General features: G+C 35.3%; 1 protein-coding gene across 1 annotated transcript in view; it reads left to right on the forward strand.

The window, feature by feature from the left end:
• Positions 1 to 17,249: 17,249 nt before the first annotated feature.
• SRFBP1 (serum response factor binding protein 1) overlaps positions 17,250 to 18,508 on the forward strand; it is a 59,718-nt gene continuing 58,459 nt past the window's right edge. Inside the window, exon 1 of the mRNA XM_019727996.3 lies at positions 17,250 to 17,402. Coding sequence (XP_019583555.3) covers positions 17,313 to 17,402 — 90 coding nt within the window. The 5' untranslated portion in view covers positions 17,250 to 17,312. The remainder of the gene's footprint in view (positions 17,403 to 18,508) is intronic.

Genomic DNA, 18,508 nt, shown 5'->3' on the forward strand with positions numbered 1-18,508 from the left:
TACCAATTGGACTACTTATAGTCTTATCTGGAATGTTTAAAATTTGAAAACCACCCACAATCTTAGTCCCATTTCCTATTCCAGAATAACCACTACTTTTAGTTCGGTACGAAACCATCCAGACAATTTGTATTATAATTCAAATTGTCTGGTTCTTCTCTGGTTCTTACCTATATATACTTATATGTAGCAGTATAAAGAGTATTATCTTTTAATTGGGAAGAAGTTCACATAAATAGCATCACACTGTTGAACTAATACGTCAACTTTTTTTTCCACTCCTTTTTCCACTCAACATTTTCTAAGTGGTTATTGTTGAGGTAAAGAGCAATTAATTTTTGCAGGTTGGCCTCATATTTTTCCCAATTTGATGAACTCTCCAATACACACTAACATTTCATTTGTCTGCTAATTTTGTTTCCCTTGGGTAATCTCGGTCATATTTATGGCCTTAGAAATTTACCATTTCCTCTAGATGTTCTCATTTGTTTCCATAAAGTTTACCATCACCGTTGTACTGCTCTCTGTTAGCAATAAAGATAATAACCACCTAAAGTTATTTGTGCTTTCTGTTTTCATCTTGGTGATATTTAGCAAAGGGTCTTTTTATTGTTGTTTTCAAAGAAATAATATTAGATTCACTGATAAAATCTTCTGGGACTTTTATTTGTATGAAATGCTAGGGTTAACAGTTGCTGTAGGGGTAAGGGAGAAAGGGATTAAAATCACTCCAAGTATCCATTGTAACCATTGAAATGATTCATTATCTTTATTATTTGTTTACTAGAGTAATGCATGCTTGCTGTAAAATATTTAAGTATAACAGAACTATGTAACCATTTATAGCATTTAATAGTTCGGGGTCCCTTTTAACAAAAAGATTGAGATTAGATGGGAAATAATTTATTTAACTTGTCTCTTATGCAACAATTTTCCTGTTTCCAACTTTTTACAGTTTGAAAATGAGAGTACAATTAATACTCTCAATGAATATGAGCATATTGTACATACATATATCTGTGTACATTTGCACAGTATACCTATATTTCTCAAAATAAGGTTGTGAATCAGAGGACATAAACATTTTACATTTTAATACATATTACAAATTTTCCAAAAATTATTAGATTACACACCTACAAAAGTATTAGCATTTTGCGCACACTGTTATCAACATTGATTAAGAAGTTAAATATTTTTAGATTTTTTTAAAAAAAATTATTGGGGAATATTGGGGAACAGTGTGTTTCTCCAGGGCCCATCAGCTCCAAGTAGTTGTCCTACAATCTAGTTGTGGAAGGCGCAGCTCAGCTCTAGGTCCAGTCGCCATTTTCAATCTTAGTTGCAGGGGGCGCAGCCACCATCCTATGCGGGAATCGAACCAGCAACTTTGTTGTTGGGAGCTTGTGCTCTAGCAAACTGAGCCACCCAGCCGCCCCTAGATGTTTATAAGAGTTGTTAAAACACTCTAATGGAAACATTTCTCCCTCTCCCCCAAGAATAGCAAAAGGAATAGAATTATACTGAAAATAACTGTATTGACAGGAGACAGAAACATATGGAAATGTAAATCCTAAAATCCTAAAAAGGAAACAGTTCAAACTCTCAAAGGAGAAGTGTTATGATGAAAAGAGTAGTCCACATAATTAAAGTAATCTAATAAGCATACGTTCTTTGTAGTGTTTCTCCAACTAGTATAAAGAACTCTGCCTATGAAATTGCCTATGATCAACCAGAAATAATTACTTCCAAATCAAATGTTACTCTTACTAAAGACATAACAAACTATCTGATGTCAATGATAATAAATGGTAAGGGTGTCTTCTGAGTTTAGATTAAGTTTTCAACTGTCTTTTTCAATCTGTTTAAAATCAGAATCCACTGTCTGCTGTGCATTAATTCATCACTTTAGCTTTGCTATTTCTTCTAATATAGTCATATTATATATAATATTACAATTGAAATAAAGACTAGTGATGTTTTTTGTTATTTTAGTAGGAAGAGTAATTAAGTAGAAATAAAATTATATTGAACTTACACAACTAAATTGAAGCCACCACTTACCTGAGTCCTTCAAACACTCATTTAATCAATATGTGTTTTTAATGGTAACAGTTACATGCTTACTGAGAGAGCTTAATTAAGAAATACAATGATGAAATTAGTAAAGGTACTAAAGGAAGCCATCTGGACATTTAGTGTCTCAACCCATAGACTATCTGCATTCACTTTATGTTTTTAAAATGCATTTAGGAACAATTTGGTGAACCAATATAGCAATACCAGATGTACTTTGCAAGCTGATTATGAAGCAGATGGTTTTATGATCACACTAGTGTTTAAAAGGTGTTGTTCTGTTATATAAGGTTTGCATTTATGACACATGCTTCTTGTTTAGTATTGTGGATGGTGTCATCATGTCAGAGCATCTCACACATTTCTTTCTTTGCATCTGTTCCATAAGTATGCTGACTGATTCTCTTAGCAGGAGGGATAAATTATCCAATTACATTGTTGGGAGTATGGTATATTACACAGTCTTCATTTTCTTATTAACATGGTGACATCAGTATAACATACTGCAGGCAACCACGGAAAATCAACACATATGTCTAAAAGCCAAGTGGGTTGCATCCAGTTTAGTAAATTTCTAATCCATGTAACATAACAAGATTTGATGTGAACATTTTATTTCTTAATGGTGTCTTTCTGCTACATATGATATAGTTGTGTGTGTGTTTTTTTTATCTAAGCTCAAACGTAAAATGCACTCTGGAAGTAATTCTATATTAACAGACTATAACTGTAATTATTCTAGGCATACTAAACTAATAATAAAAATATTAGCTTCTACTTAGCCATAATAGAAAATGTGACTACAGTGACAAGCATACCTTTCTGAAGAAAGCAATTAAGCATTATGACTTTTGCTCATGCAATAAATTTCAGTTTTGTCACTTCTTTAGGATGTAAGGAAATATAAGAGTATTTCAAGCAAAAGCCTGACTTGCTTTTAAACTGTGTCCTGATAACTTGGCAATGTTCCCTGTCTGATTTATCAAAGTAACCTAATTGGGGATTTGAGTGATCCAGTGGGACTTATCCTATTGTGTTAACTGGCTAGCTAGCATTACTCTAAGAAGAGATCTTCATCCATTCATCTACCATTTATTTGTCAATTACTGAATGACTAAATGCTGGGAATGAAAAGAAAGCATAATGCTTACAATTACGATTAGGGAAGAAGGAGTGCAGTTGTTGGTTATGGCTAGTTTAGAGTAAGAACATGATATCAGTGGCTGTTTTAGGGTAAAAAAAAAAATAGGGTAACTGAAGGAAAGTTAAGGAATTGAGAAACCAGGGCAGGAGCTGAAACGTTCATCTACTTGAATCGACATGGAAATCACCAAAATTCTGTATGTATTGTACTGGAGAAAGCGATAGTGAACCAGTGAACTCAAATAATGAACTCAAATATTCAAGGAATAAGAGAGATTGGCCTGTGTGTAGCTAACAGAAACACTAACAGCGGTGACACAGTCTGATGGCAGAAGCTTCAATCCTGGATGCTTTTCAGGAGGGAGGAACAGTATTTTGGACACAACGGAGAGAAACAAAAAGGGCATCTATTCCAATTTTAGGCTCTGAGGCAAAAGGGCCATAGGAGGAAAAATAGCCACTACCTAAGAAAGCTACATGAAAAATAGTGTGGTGAGGGTACAACCAAGTCTTGGTTATGGCACGAAGGTGAAGGAAATGTTTAATGATTAGGTTGAATATATAGGAGATTTTGATAAGGACAATTCACAAGTTCCAGAGTGTGTACTAGCAGCTTAAAGAATGAAATTGGGAATAGGGGTAAGGAATGGAGTCAGATGAGGTTAAACTCAAGCCACATGGGAATGACAGTCCAGAGCTCCTGGTGTGGAATAAAATACACAGAAATCAAAGATGATGGGAATAGTCCTGTTGGTCTCAGAGACCAACAGGGTGATGAAGTTCTGAATGATGGAAGGGGAGACGGAGATGTGAGTATCTTACCAAAAGTATGAAAATAGAGTAGATATTTAGACAGACAGGTGGGAAGGGGATTGTCAAGCAGTGGGGACAGCCTGAGTAAAGGCGCAGAGGCTTGTGACAGTAGAAAGTTACAGGGATTACAAGCACAATGGTTGAATATTTGTGGTATATAAAGTGTAAGGGTAGGAGTTATAATAGTTGAAACTTCAAGGTATTACATGCCAAATGGAAAGGGTTTAAAATTATCCTATAAGCAGTGGGGAACCATTAAAAAATGTACAGAGGGAAGTGAGATAATCACATATCTTTGTTAAAAGAATTATTCTGGAGACACAGTATAGAGCTTGGATTAGAAGGTATCATTCTAGAAGCAGAAAGGCCAGTTAAGAAGATTCTTGCAAGGGCAGGTGACAGATGGTTAATGCCTGAGCTAGAAATTTGGCAATAGGAATGGAGAAGCATGAAGAGATACGTGTTTAGAAAAAAAGAAGCAACAGGCTGAGGCAATTGATATAAAAAGCAAGGTAAGAGGAAAATTCATGACAACCTTCTGGGATGATCATAGGGCCAGGAAATAGTAGGAGTTGGGAGGATTTAGAAGTTGAGAAGTCTTGAATTATGGGAAATACAATGAACTGCACTTGTAACATGAAGTTGAATACAGATGTGAACTTGTATGGTAAAATTTGGGTTACAGAATCAGGGAATGAGTGTGGACTGCTAAGTAGCTTTTAGCAGTTTTAAATATTGAACTAAAACCTGATCACTCCCTGACTATCTACTGTGTAGTATATTCAATAGTAAGTTCAAATATGCAAAGAGCTAGAAAAGAGCAGTTCTGATATATTATGTCAAAATTTTTTATTTAGTAATACTTCCAAGAGCCATAACATTGTCATTATGAGCCTATTACTATTACATACCCTGAAACACTGTATAAAGTCAACCAAACTGCAAACATAATCTTTCTGAGAACAGTTACAGAGTTGGATCAAACAAAATTTAGTATTATTTCAAAACATTTGCTGGCATTACAGGAACTCACATGGTTCCCTCATTCCATAAGAGTGATGGCCTAGTTGTTTTGGCTATGGTATCACATTGGTGCAATTCTGAAAACCTTAATACAAAGCCAATGAAGAATGAACTTAAACCCTAATAAATATATAAAATATGTGTGACGATAGGAGACTCTTTCTTAAAGAAAAAAGTTAAGAATCATTTCAGAAATGCATTTTCATTTTTGGTATTATGTTCCAATACATTTAGGGCATAAAATTTCTCTAATTAGTGGATCACAGGTAGAGATCACTTTTCATTAAGAATATACGACTACATGAGTATATTGCAACTGAGTCCTGCATTTAAAATATGAAATTTTCTTGTGTTAACTATAACTATGAAAATGTAAGGTTCACTTTCTGAAAACTGAAAAAAGTCATTCATCCTAAAGGGAAACACCATTTCCTTACTTTGTATAGAAGCTATCTTACAAAAAAAATCTTAATTATAAGGTAAAATAGAAAACTAAAACTATAGTTTTGGGCTTTTTTTTGACACAAAATGATTGTACATGGGTGATGCATCATTCTCCCAAGTTCATGTATCCATTTTCCCCACTTCTGTTTAGATACAGTATTCTAGATTGGGTGGATATAAAATCATTTAATGCTAGGACGTTATCGAAATTCTAATCAAAGATGGTATTTGTTAAAAACTACCTCTGTCAGCACTTGGATGTGATACACTGTCAGACATAAAGACATAGTCAGCATCCTTACATGAAAAATAATTTCTTTTAAAACGTTTTTATAATTATCTAGTTTTGTTCTACCTACCTATTCCATCTTGCTGATTGATCTGTCTCCACTGATAAAACATTGTTTACACTATTGCTCCCTGGGCTATACTCAATTTGAATTTTTTTTATTTAGTTAATAGTGTTTCTTATATTAATGACTGGACATATACTAAGTAAGATATAATCCTCTATTAGCTACAACCAATATAACAGAACTGAGGCAACTGTAAGAATTATAGCAGCTTCTTTCATTTATAGTCTGGTTTCAGCTGTGTATTAGTGCTGCTGAATCTCAATGTCAATAAGATAATTTGTAACGTGGGCAGGAGGATGAAGTTGTCAAGCAATTGTTATCTTTCCATCTAGGATTTCTGACAAGAAGTTGTTATTCATGGTTCTTAATTTAAGCTCTATTAGAATTAACAGTTCTTTTTTTCATCCAAAGAACAAAAATTAGAGCAACTCCTTCTAAAACTGAGTTCTAGTCTGGTAAAGATATATACAGCATTTAAGTCAGCATATAATCAAACATACATAATCTGTCACTTACCCGAAATCTGAAACAAATTAGATCACCCAAGAATAAATTAAGGACTGAGCACCTCAGTACCTTAAGAATTTCTTCCTTCTGCATCTTACTGTTCAAGTCTTTTGGAAATGGCTCATTGAACATGACCCTTGGATTCTCCAACTTTTTTAAAGCAATTATCCTGGACCCTTTGACTTTACCATTGATCTTGGTCTTCTCTTCATCATATGGCCTGTGCAGCCTCGAACATTTTTTCTTTATGTTCAGTTTTCAGCTCAGCAATCACTTGTTGAACTTAGTAACAGAACAAGGTTTCTTGTTTGTTTGTTTTTTTGTTTATTTGTTTTTTTTTACCTTTTATGTGTCCTAAAACACAGCTGGATCTTCTTCTCTGGTTCTTTTTATGCTGGTTCACTCTGGAAAATCAACATGCCTAATCCAATGGCAGCCTAAGTACAGACTCTCTCAACAACCTTTGGCTTTGTGATACCCCATCTCAAAATAATGCACATCCCTCTGCATACCCCATTTTTTACTTAAGATTCTTGCACCTGTTGCTTCACTTTTCTCCTAGAAAAAAAGTGGCAGTATCATTTCAACTTGTCTGCAATGAATCTAAGAAAGGATTGGAAGTAGCTGAGTAGCCTATAGGTAATTTCTGATAGCTACAAGAAATCATATGATCTACCTTTACTTACTCTCTGACCAACTGGTCAACTTAGTAGGATTAAGACCCCAGTGAGGTAGATTATTTTTCCCCTAAAGTTGGTACTTATTTTTCTAAAACAAGCATTAAAAAAAACCTAGAAAACTCCATAAGTATGTTAGGAAACCAATTTTTTTTAAAAAACAGATAAACACTATCAAATATTTAATCTGTCTCTCTTACATAATTGTACCTTAACATAACCAAATAATTGAAAAGGAAAACTTTCATTTAGGGCATCTCCTAAATGGAGAACAAATGATGGAATTAAAATGTTACTACTTTGGAACCATTAAGAAATTAATGGAGATAGACAATGATCATAATGGGTACTGATGTCCAAGAAGGACTCACATATTCATGCTTTCTCATGGAGGTAAATAGTATTACCAATGAAGTGTTTTAGTTTTAAAAAATCAGAATCCTATTTAGCCTCCAGATTGAAGTACCAAATCACAGGAAATACAGGGGTTAGGGAACAAATTAAATGACAGCATGGTATTTTGGGGTGATTTTCCAGCTTAAAATAATACAATAGAATAATTTTAAAACTCAAAATGTTCATAATGTAAAATATACATTGTTTAGAGAAAGTATAATTAATACTGACACTGAAACCGTAGAAAAACACCTTGAATAGGTTTATCTTCATTTGTTTGTTTTCTATAAGGGATTACAGCCCAGTGCTGTCTGTTGTCCAATGTATGAAAATTCTATATGAATTATATATTAGATTCCATGCATTTTACCCAGTTTTCTACCTGTTTACAGCAGAAAGTAATCCCAGAATTTGTTAGTCTCTTAAGGCTGGAAGATGAACTACTCTCTCACTTTTAAACAACTTGATATTTATCGTAGTATTTTGAAACTACACATTGGTGAATCTTTGTGAAGGGTGTAAATGTCTAACTATTACATTGTTTTGTACACCTGAAACTGAAAAAAATAAAACAAACAACAACAAAAAACCTAGGATGCCCTCTAGCTGTAGAACATCAAAATGTAAAAATGTAAGTACTTTTCAGGACACATATATAGTAAACCAAAAAAATTAATAAATAAATAAATAAAATTTAAAAAAGAAAGAAAAAAAAAGACTGTTTACTATAAAGATATTGAGAACGTTTTCCATGACTTGATGGTTTCAGGGAGGAGGACCTAGTTGAGGTATTTCTCTTTGATCTTAGCATCAGCACTAATTAAACTTCTAAAAACAAGACATATTTTATGCTACAGACTCTGAGCATCAAAATAGCACTATAATCTTAGAGTTTAACCCATGATTCATCCCTAAATAAGGTAAAGTACATCGTGACATCCATTTATATATTAACCTTGTTTTGGTTTCATCTTGTTTGCCTGCCTTTCTTTTCTCTTTGCCTCATTTAATTTCTAATTTTATCCTACAACACATTGTTTCTATATTTGTAAACTTCAAAATAGTTTCACTCTGTGTAATTTCAAACTGTTTTCATTTGTCTTATCTTGAATAGATGCAAGGTTTCCTTTCACATTAAAAAATCTGTGTCCAACTCTCTCACTATCCATTTGTAGAGGCTTACAATTGTGCTGGCCATCAGAGAGATGGTTGGTTGTCTTTAAATGTTGATTAAAATAAATCAAAGCCAATTATTATATTAAAAATTAATCTGAATTGGGTTTAATAATGTTTTCTGAACTTAGCTTTAAATTATTGTAGACTAGTTTGCCCAGTCTTGAGCCTATCTTGGGATAGTTGGCAAATAATAGAAATAAATCATACATAGGAAAAGGTTTATGTATTTTATATGCATTAGCTCACTAATTATTGAATATTCAATAAATAATTGGATGAATGAGAAAACAGCATGGTGATCATAAGTTATTAATATAATTTATACATTCTTATCATAGAGTTATAAAACTGCCAATAGTGATTTTGTGTCAAGACTTGGGTTGCCCTCTACAGCTCTATGACTTCAGGCATATTTGTTATTCACAAGACATGAATGCCTCATATGTACTACGCTTGTCTCACAGTTACCATCAAGATCAAATGAGATGCGGGAAAATAATGGCTGTTTAAATTATTAAGAGGCAAATATTCACCAAGAACACTACACTGTATTTTCATTTAATCATCACAACAATCCTGAGTTTGATCATCATTCCCATTTTCATAAATAAAGAAACCCTGTCACATAGAGATTACATAATTTGCCCAAGGGCACATAACTATTAAGAGAATTAGAATTTGATAACAGCTACTCTGATTCCAGAGCCGAAGTTCTTAGGCAAAATGCTAAACTGCTAAGTAAGTGTCAGCTCCCTCCCTTCAGAGTCTATAAAACTTGGCTATGTAATTTCTATTAACTAGCTATTACCTACCTATTAACTTGATATTAACTAGCTATTTCAAAATTTTAAAATCTAAAATTCCAAGAAGAGTTTTCCTAGAGATATAAAGCAACAAATCTATAGATTAGATGCAAATGGAACTTAGACAAAAATAATGTTACAGGATTCAATTAGTAAACATATTAGCTGAATGACTTGCCAATTACCTGTCTCCTATACAATAACTAGTTATACTCTTCAGTATGATAGTACACACACCCCAGGAGTGCCAAAAAATGTTTTCAAGTGGACACTTTAGTCAATGTTGCTCAAGCAGTAGTTCACCACAATCAGAAGTGCCTGGATGCTGATGGTAACCACTTTGAGCACCTCTTGTAATTGCAGAAGACAAATGTGACTTGTATTTACCTTTTGTTATCGGTACGTATTGAGTATAATTTTAATAGTGTTATTAAAATGTATATACATTTTTTGGCACCTATCACGTGGAATGTCATGCAGGGTCTCAGCTCCCGCTCCCCACACAAGAACGCAGGATGTGGCTAGGCCAAAGAGGAACACCCACGGAGCCATAGGTAGGGGAGTCATACCACTATAGTTTCACTGGAAGCTGGATTCACACCACGTGCGACCTGCTGTCCACTTTTCTGCCAACCGACCGACGACTCTCCTCGACTCCCCAACGTAGCCGCAGCAGTTATATTAGTGGCCAATGGTTCAATGGTTACAGCTGACGACCAACTAGCCACAGCTGACAGCCATCTACTACCTGAACCAGCACCCCTCCATGTGAGGCCGAGAGCCTGGAAACTGCTCTCTGGGGCTCTGTCCCCACAGCACCCTCTGTATATATACCATATTGAATCTTAAATCCATTACTAGTTCAATTAGTGGGTTTATTATTATTTATTTACTTCAAAAACTGAAACCAGAGGGATTAATGTTAGACATTAAATAAATATAAAACCTGATAGATCTATTTTCTTTCAAATTCAGAAAATGCTACCATAATCCTTTCATTTAGATTGCTTTAACATTCCAAGTTTCCATTGCACTGTGAAATTTGGAGAACAACACTGCCATCCAGGGGATAGAGGATTGAAAGTATAGAGCCAGAATAACTGGAAAACTTAATGCACAGGTTCTCAGGTGGAATCGAAACATTCAGTTGTGTTGCAGTCTGTTGTGAGGTAAATTACTAATAGTTTGAGTACTAAAAATTGTAAATGACATGCTTAAAAAAAAGACAGGATCCCCAATAACTGATTTTACCAACTCATTCAAGTAAGAGAAAGGTGTAGAATCCCGTTAGTGCCAGCTCATATTGTTCCCTTTCTAAAAAAATAAATCACTTTATTGAGGTATGATTGACACACAAAAAGTTGTACATAATTAATATATACAATTCGATGACTTTGGAGATAAGTATACATCATGAAACCATTACCAAAATCTATTGCATTAGCATATCCATCACCTCCAAAAGCTTCCTCCTGCCCTACTTTTTTTTTAAAGTTTATTGTAGTGACAATAGTTAGTAAAGTTACATAGGTTTCAAGTGTACAATTCTGTAATACGTCATCTATATATCACATTGTGTGCTAACCACCCAGAGAGTCAGTTCTCCTTCCATCACCATATATTTGATCCCATTTACCCTCATCTACGACCGCCCTAACCTTCTTACCCTCTGATAACCACTAAACTATTGTCTATGTCTATGAGTTTTGTTTTTGTTTGTTTATCTTGTTCCTTTGTTACTTTCAGGTTTATATCCCACATGTCAATGAAATCATGTGGTTCTCGACTTTTTCTGCCTGACTTATTTCACTTAGCATAATAATCTCAAGATCCATCCATGTTTTCGCAAATGGCACAAGTGTTGGAGAGATTGTGGAGAAAAAGGAACCCTTTTGGTGGGAATGCAGATTGCAGCAGCTGCTATGGAAGGCAGTGTGGAGGTTTCTCAAAAAATTAAGAATAGAATTACCATATGACCCAGCAGTCCCTCTCCTGGATATCTACCCAAAAAATCTGAAAACATTTATCTGTAAAGATACGTGCTCTGATGTTCATTGCAGCTTTATTTATGGTGGCCAAGACATGGAAACAACCAACGTGTCCTTCGACAGATGATTGAATAAAGATGTGGTATATATACACAATGGAATACTATTCTCCCATGAGATGAAATAGTGCCTACTTACTTTTTTTTAGTAAACAGATTTAAAAATATCTGTTGTCTTAGCAAACTTTTAAGTACACAATATTGTTAACTATGGGCATTCTGCAGTACAGCAGATCTCTAGGACTTACTCATCTTTTATGACTGAAACTTGGTATCCTTGACTAATCACTCCCCATTTCCTCCTCCCTCCAGCCTCTTGTAACCACCATTCTACTCTTTGATTCTACAGTATGAGTTCAGATTTCTAATGTAAATACTATCATGTGGTATTTGTCCTTCTGTGTCTGGCTTATTTCACTTGGCATAATGTCTTCCAGATTCATACATGCTGTCACAAATGGCAGGGTTTCTTTCTTTTTTAAGTCCGAGTAATAGTCCAAAATATGTATATATTTTCTTTATCCCATCATCCATTGATGGATATTTAGGTTGCTTCCCTGTCTTGAATATTGTGAATAAGACTTCAATGAACACTAAGTATGGCAATATCTCTTAAAGACCCTGATTTTAATTCCTTTGGAAATATACCCAGTCGTGGGATTACTGGATCATATAGTTTTATTTTTTATTTTTTTAGGAACTGCCATACTTTTTTCCATGTAAGTTGGCTACATCAACTTACATTCCCACAAACAGTATACAAGGATTTCCTTTTCTCCACATCATCAGCAATAGTTATTATTATTATTATTATTATTATTATTATTATAACTTTCCTAACAGATGTGAGGTAATATCTCAATGTGGTTTGATTTGTGTTTCATAGATGATTACTTACATTGAACACTTTTTCACATACCTGTTGGCTATTTGTATGTCTTCTTTGGAGAAATGTCCACTCAGGTCCTTTGCCTAATTTTCAAATTGGGTTATCTGTTATTTTTGCTAGTTGCGTGGGTTCCTTACATATTTTTAAATATTAACCCTTTATCAAATATATGTTTTGTAAGTATTTTGTTCCATGTGTTGGTTGTTTTTTCATTTTGTGATGGTTTCCTTTGCTGTTCCAAAGCTTTTGAGTTTGATGTAATACCACTTATTTTTGCCTTTGCTGCCCGAGCTTTTAGTATCATATCCAAGAAATCACTGCCAACGCCAATGTTAAGAAGCTTTTTCTCTGTGTTTTCTTCTAGGAGTTATATGAATTTTGAGTTGATTTTTGTGTCTGATGTAATGAGTCCAATTTCATTATTTTGAATGTAGATACGCAATTTTCAAAGCAGCATATATTGAAGGAACAATCTTTCCCCAATGTGTATTTTTGACATCCTTGTAGAAAATCAGTTGATCTTATATGTGTGGGTTTACTTCTGGACTATTCCATAAGTATGTATATATGTCTGTTTTTACGCCATTGCGACTACTGTAGCTTTGCATTACATTTTATTTATTCATTGATTTATTTAAAAGTTTTTATTATAGTTGACATACATTGTTATATTAGTTTTAGGTGTATAACATAATGATTAAAAATTTATATACCTTACAATGTGATCACCACGATAGGTCTAATAACCATCTTCACCATATAAAATTATTACGATATTGTTGACTAGTTCCCTGCGCTGTACATCAGTTCCCCATGATATATTTTATTTATTCTTTTTAATATTTTTATTAAAAATATAGCTAACATACAATATTGTATCAGTTTCAGCTGTACACCATAGTTGTTAACATTTGTATTACTAAAGAAGTGATCAACTAAGCCCAGCAACCATCTGACACCATACTATGCTATCCCAATATTATTGACTATATTCCCCATGATGTATGATACATCTCCATGACTTACTTGTTTTATACCTGAAAACTTCAATCTCTTATTCCCCTTCACCTTTTCCCCCCTTTTTAAATATTTTATCAATTTCAGGTGTACAGCGTAGTGGTTAGACATCTGTATAATTTAAGAAGTGAGCCCCCTGACTAGTCTAATACCCATCTGGCACTATATATATAGTTATTACCATATTATTAACTATATTCCCTATGCTTTACATTATATCCCCATGACTATTTTGTAACTACCAATTTGTACTTCTTAATCCCTTTACCTTTTCACCCTGTTTCCCCAACCCCCCTCCCATCGATCACCCCAATAAATCTAGTACCTATCTGACACCATACATAGTTATTATAATATTATTGAGTATATTCCTTATGCTATACACTGCACCCTCATGACTACTGTGTAACAACCAATTTGTACTTCTTACCTCTTTTCCCTTTTACACCAATCCCCAACACTCCTCCCATTTGGCAACCATCAAAATGTTCTTTGTATCTATGAATGTGTTCTGTTTTGTTTCTTTGTTTATTTTGTTCTTTAGATTCCACGTATAAGCAAAATTTCTACCTATAAAAAAACTGCTAAAAAATAGAAGAAAACTACCTGAATTTTATTAAACTAGTTACCATAACAAATACCAAATATTATTTCAAATGGTGAAATGTTAAAGCCATTCCCATTAATATCAGGAAAAAACTAGGGATACTCACTATCACAGTTACTATTTATCTTTCTTTTATAAGTTCTAGCAAATATAATAATACACTAAAAATAAAACAATTGGTGTAAATACTAAAAGTAGATGTAATTCTCTTTCCGATAATATGATGGTAGACCTACAAATTTTCCTCCATCAAAAGAAAAAAAAAGACAGGAAAAGTCATTGTATAACAAATATATCCAAAATAAAAATTCATAACTTACATCTATACTGGAATTACCAGCTAACATGGGCAGAAATGAGAGAACATATTGCCATTCACAATTGCAACAAAAACCATGAGAACATATTTTAAATTTTGTTTTAAAATTTTGTACTAGAATACAGTACAAAATTTAAAAGATACAAAAGGGCACATGGTAGACTTTACTTATGTTCCGCAGCCACTGACTTCTCCTCAAGGGAGCAAAAATGCTATACAATCAAGTAAATGTGGTGTGTGTATGCTCATATCCTTCCTCCAACTACGCATGAATGATAGCATACTCTAGTGTATTGCCATGTGATTTACTCATTAAAGAATATATTAAGAAGAGCTTTCCATTCCAGTAAATAAAGAGCTGATTATTCTTCTGAATGGAAACATTTATTTAATCAGTTATGTGTTAATGGACAGGTTGTCTCCAATCGTTTATTACACTCCTGTAATAAGTATCCTTGTATATGAATCATTAATGTGTACCACTATTAATTGTAGCATATTTTTTCTAGAAGTGGAAGTGCTTGTTCAATGGTCAGTGTATTTATTTAACAGCATTACTGATGTATATAACACACAATAGACTGTACATAATTAGTGTATAGGCTTTGACATATGTATACAATGTGATACCACGATCAAAATCAAGATAATGAACATATCAATCACCCCCAAGTTTCCTCTGACCTTTTGTGATTTGTCCCTCCCATCATTCCATCCTTCATCCCCTATGTCTTTAGGCAAACATTGATCTATTTTTTGTCACTATACATTAGTTTCATTTTCTAGAGTTTTACAGTATATATTTTGTCTGAATTCTCTGCATAATCATTTTAAAATTAATCCAAATTGTAGTGTGTCATTCGTTTTTATTCTAAGTGGTGGTCCAGTGTGTGTGTGTGTGTGTGTGTGTGTGTGTGTGTGTGTGTGTGTATGCCTGCCTGTTTCTCTCTGTGTGTGAATACCACAGTTTATCCCTTTGTCTGTTGAATAGAAATTTGTTCTTTTAATATTTTGGCTATTACAAATAAAAATTCTCCAAACATTCAAATTTAAGTCTTTATATGGACATGTGTATTAATTGCTTTATTGATCTAGAAGAAAGCCTAGATCATATGGCTGTGGATGTGTAATTTAAGAAACTACTTATCTCTTTCTAAAGTGATTCTTCATTGTACCTTCCCACAAATGATGCTTGAGTTTCAGTTGCTCCCCAGCCTCACCAGCACTTGGTACGATCAGACTTTTACATTTAACTATTCTAATAGGTGTGTAATGGTATGAAATTGCGGTTTTAATTTGCATTTCCCTGATGATGATGAACATATATTCATGTGCTTATTTGTTATCCACTGTCTTTTTAGGTGAAAGTATCTGTTCTCAGCTTTTGCTCACGTTTTCATTGGGTTGTTTATTTACTTATTGAGTTTGGAGAGCTCTTTATATATGTATTCTAGATAAAAGTCCTTTATGAAATATGTTATTTGCAATTTTTTTTCTCAAATTTCTTTAGAGAAATGTAGCTTTTCTTTTGACTTTTAACAATGTATTTTGGAAAGTAGAAGTTTCACTCTTCAATTTATCAATGCATTTGTATATGGAAGTGGTTTGATGTGTTCTCTAGAGAAACTTGTAACCTGATTCATACAAACACATTATTATCGCTAGCGGTAATGTGCGTAGCTTCACTAGTTTGCTAATAGAATAACCTCTGTAAAGAATCAAAATAATTTTTGAGACTGTAGCATCAAAGAGGGAGATGGTTTGACATGGAGGCTCTGGACAGTACATTTCTTGGACAGAGGCTCAGAGTGGGCCTGACTTAACTGTTCTCTCATCAGAGTCTTGAAATTCTTGATTTTACCTGTGAATTTGAGTTTTGTAAGTGCAGGAGGACAACGAAACATACATCAAGGGCTTAGTCTCAGGTCATGTGTGGTCCTTCCTCCCACAACCTCCCAGTTGGGTTCTCTGGCTTCCCATTTCCCTATCTGTGCCCAACAATTGCTTCCATCTTGCTCTAGCACATGCAGTCCTCCCTGAGTACTGGGGCAAGGGTCCAGGCACTTGTGTGGGTGTGCACTAGCCCTACAAGTATTCCTGTGATTGAGGGAGCACCATATTAAATACCAAATTAAAAAATGACAGATCAAGAGACACCATGGAAGAAAAGAAGAAACTTTTTCCTACTTTTTGAATGAGGGGTACTGCATTTTCATTTTGCACTGGGCCCCAGTTTTTGTAAGCAGCTCTGCAGTCCTATAGCAGTGGTTAGCTCCAGGTGGGCAACTCTGGGCAAAAACAGGTTCCACATCTGTAAAATAAGAATAATTCCTATCTCATTGGATTTCTATGAATATTTTGGATAATTCATGCAATGCGTTTGTCCCAGCACTTGACTCGTTTTAACACTCAGTACTACAGGTGTTAATTATTATTCAATATATTATAGACTCATTCCCTCATGTTTCCTCAGCCTGCAGGCTAATACCTCAAAATAGCCATTCCCACATGCCGCAGCAAATGTGCATCCTGGTTTTGCTTGAAACGTTCATTATAGTCACTTAAACTTTCTTAAAGTGTGCAGGAAAAAAATCTGTGCCTCAGTTATAATGTGAGGCTGGAACAAAAAGTTCTATCTAATAAAGGGTGCTGGTTAGAAGCACAGGAATCTCCACAAACGCTAGGTAATTCCGGGCAAAAATTAGTGAGTCGAGTGATGCTTCCACAAAAGCTCTTTCACCTCTTGGGACACGAAAAGCAAGGTCCTTACGATGAGAGCCCAGTCTACTCTATACCTGGCAAGAAACACCGCAGAACGTTCAACCAACTTCCCGCCCGCGCTAGGTTTCCATAGGAACGCGCAGTTCCGGCGTGTAGCACTCTGCTCCGGAAGTTGTTTCCCCATAGTTCCGTTTTTTCTTTCGGAGTTCGCGTTCCTTTTGCACTGGCTCGAGAAAACGACGGAAGCATTTTGGGCTGAAGAGGCCACCGTTGAGGGGTGTGGCAACGCAGCCGCAACATGGCAGACACAGTTCGCGTGCCGGCAGCTGCAGACCCTCTTCCTAGACTTACCATGGCTCAACCAGGGACGTTGAACCTCAATAACGAGGTGAGCACCGAGGTCTGAGAGTCTGTGGGGCTGACTTTGAGGTCCTTCAGTTGGGCTCTACTGCGTCTTGCTGAAGGGCCCGTGATCTGGCCCGAGGCAAGGATGGGCTGTGCGGCTGCGGCAGCTTTTTTGGTGGGCCTAGCCTGGTTTTCCGGAACTTGGAGCAGGGCAGCGGCAACACCCCTTCACGGTTTCTCGGTGACCGATTCGAGAGCCGTGTCTCTGGCCTTCAGGCCCCATGTATTTTCATCTGTGGGACTTTGGGGAGTTCATTTAGTGTCTATGTTTAGTGCCCTCGTGTGTAAAACGAAACTTCGTGGTAGTATATAGTACCTCACAGGTTGTGAGAAATTAATTAGAATATGTCAGGTGGTTGCAGTGTCTGACAGTAAACTCTTCGTACAGATTACCTGTCTTTTATTGGCAGCCGAAAATATCGGGAAGGGATTGAGAACTGTAGTTTCTCCTAAGAAATCACTGATCTTGAATGAGATCGTACGTATCGTTCGTGATGATGTACGCTCAGTACCTCGTTTCTCCTTCCACCTACTGTCCCGTTTCTTTGCTTTCATTTATAGCAAAACTTCAAGAGCTGTTTTTATAGTTGCTGTCCCCAATTTCCCTTCTATTCTTTTAAATCCCGTCTCAGCAAACATTTGCTCTCATCACCTCCACCGTAACGTGCTAAATGTCCCAGGCTACCCTTTCTCCCACTCTCCCCTTCCAGTTTCTGCTTCTATTCAAGGGAGTCCTAAGTCACGTGAAGACTAAGAGTAAGCCTGAAAAGCAAGGATCAAATGAGCACCGGACAGCTACAGCAAAGGAAGTTCTTTATCCTCCTTATTCAGTGAATATGTAAGTGTCTGCCTGCCATAAGCAAGGCACTGTTCCTATTACACGGTTGTGTAAGACATGCTTCCTATTTTCAAGCAACTTAAACTCAGGTAGGAAAAGGTAAGCAGCACCCATCTATGGTACAGAATAATGCCCAGAAAGACAAGTAGTGCAGAAAAGTTTCCAAAGAAGGCAAAGTGAAGTAAGTGACATTTGTTATTGGTATTTAAGGATCTTATGCAGGAATTGCAGTCAGTGATTCAGTAAAAGGG

The sequence above is a fragment of the Rhinolophus sinicus genome, chromosome 3 (assembly GCF_057876585.1).
Source record: "Rhinolophus sinicus isolate RSI-liver-muscle chromosome 3, RSI-T2T, whole genome shotgun sequence".
Lineage (NCBI taxonomy): Eukaryota > Metazoa > Chordata > Mammalia > Chiroptera > Rhinolophidae > Rhinolophus > Rhinolophus sinicus.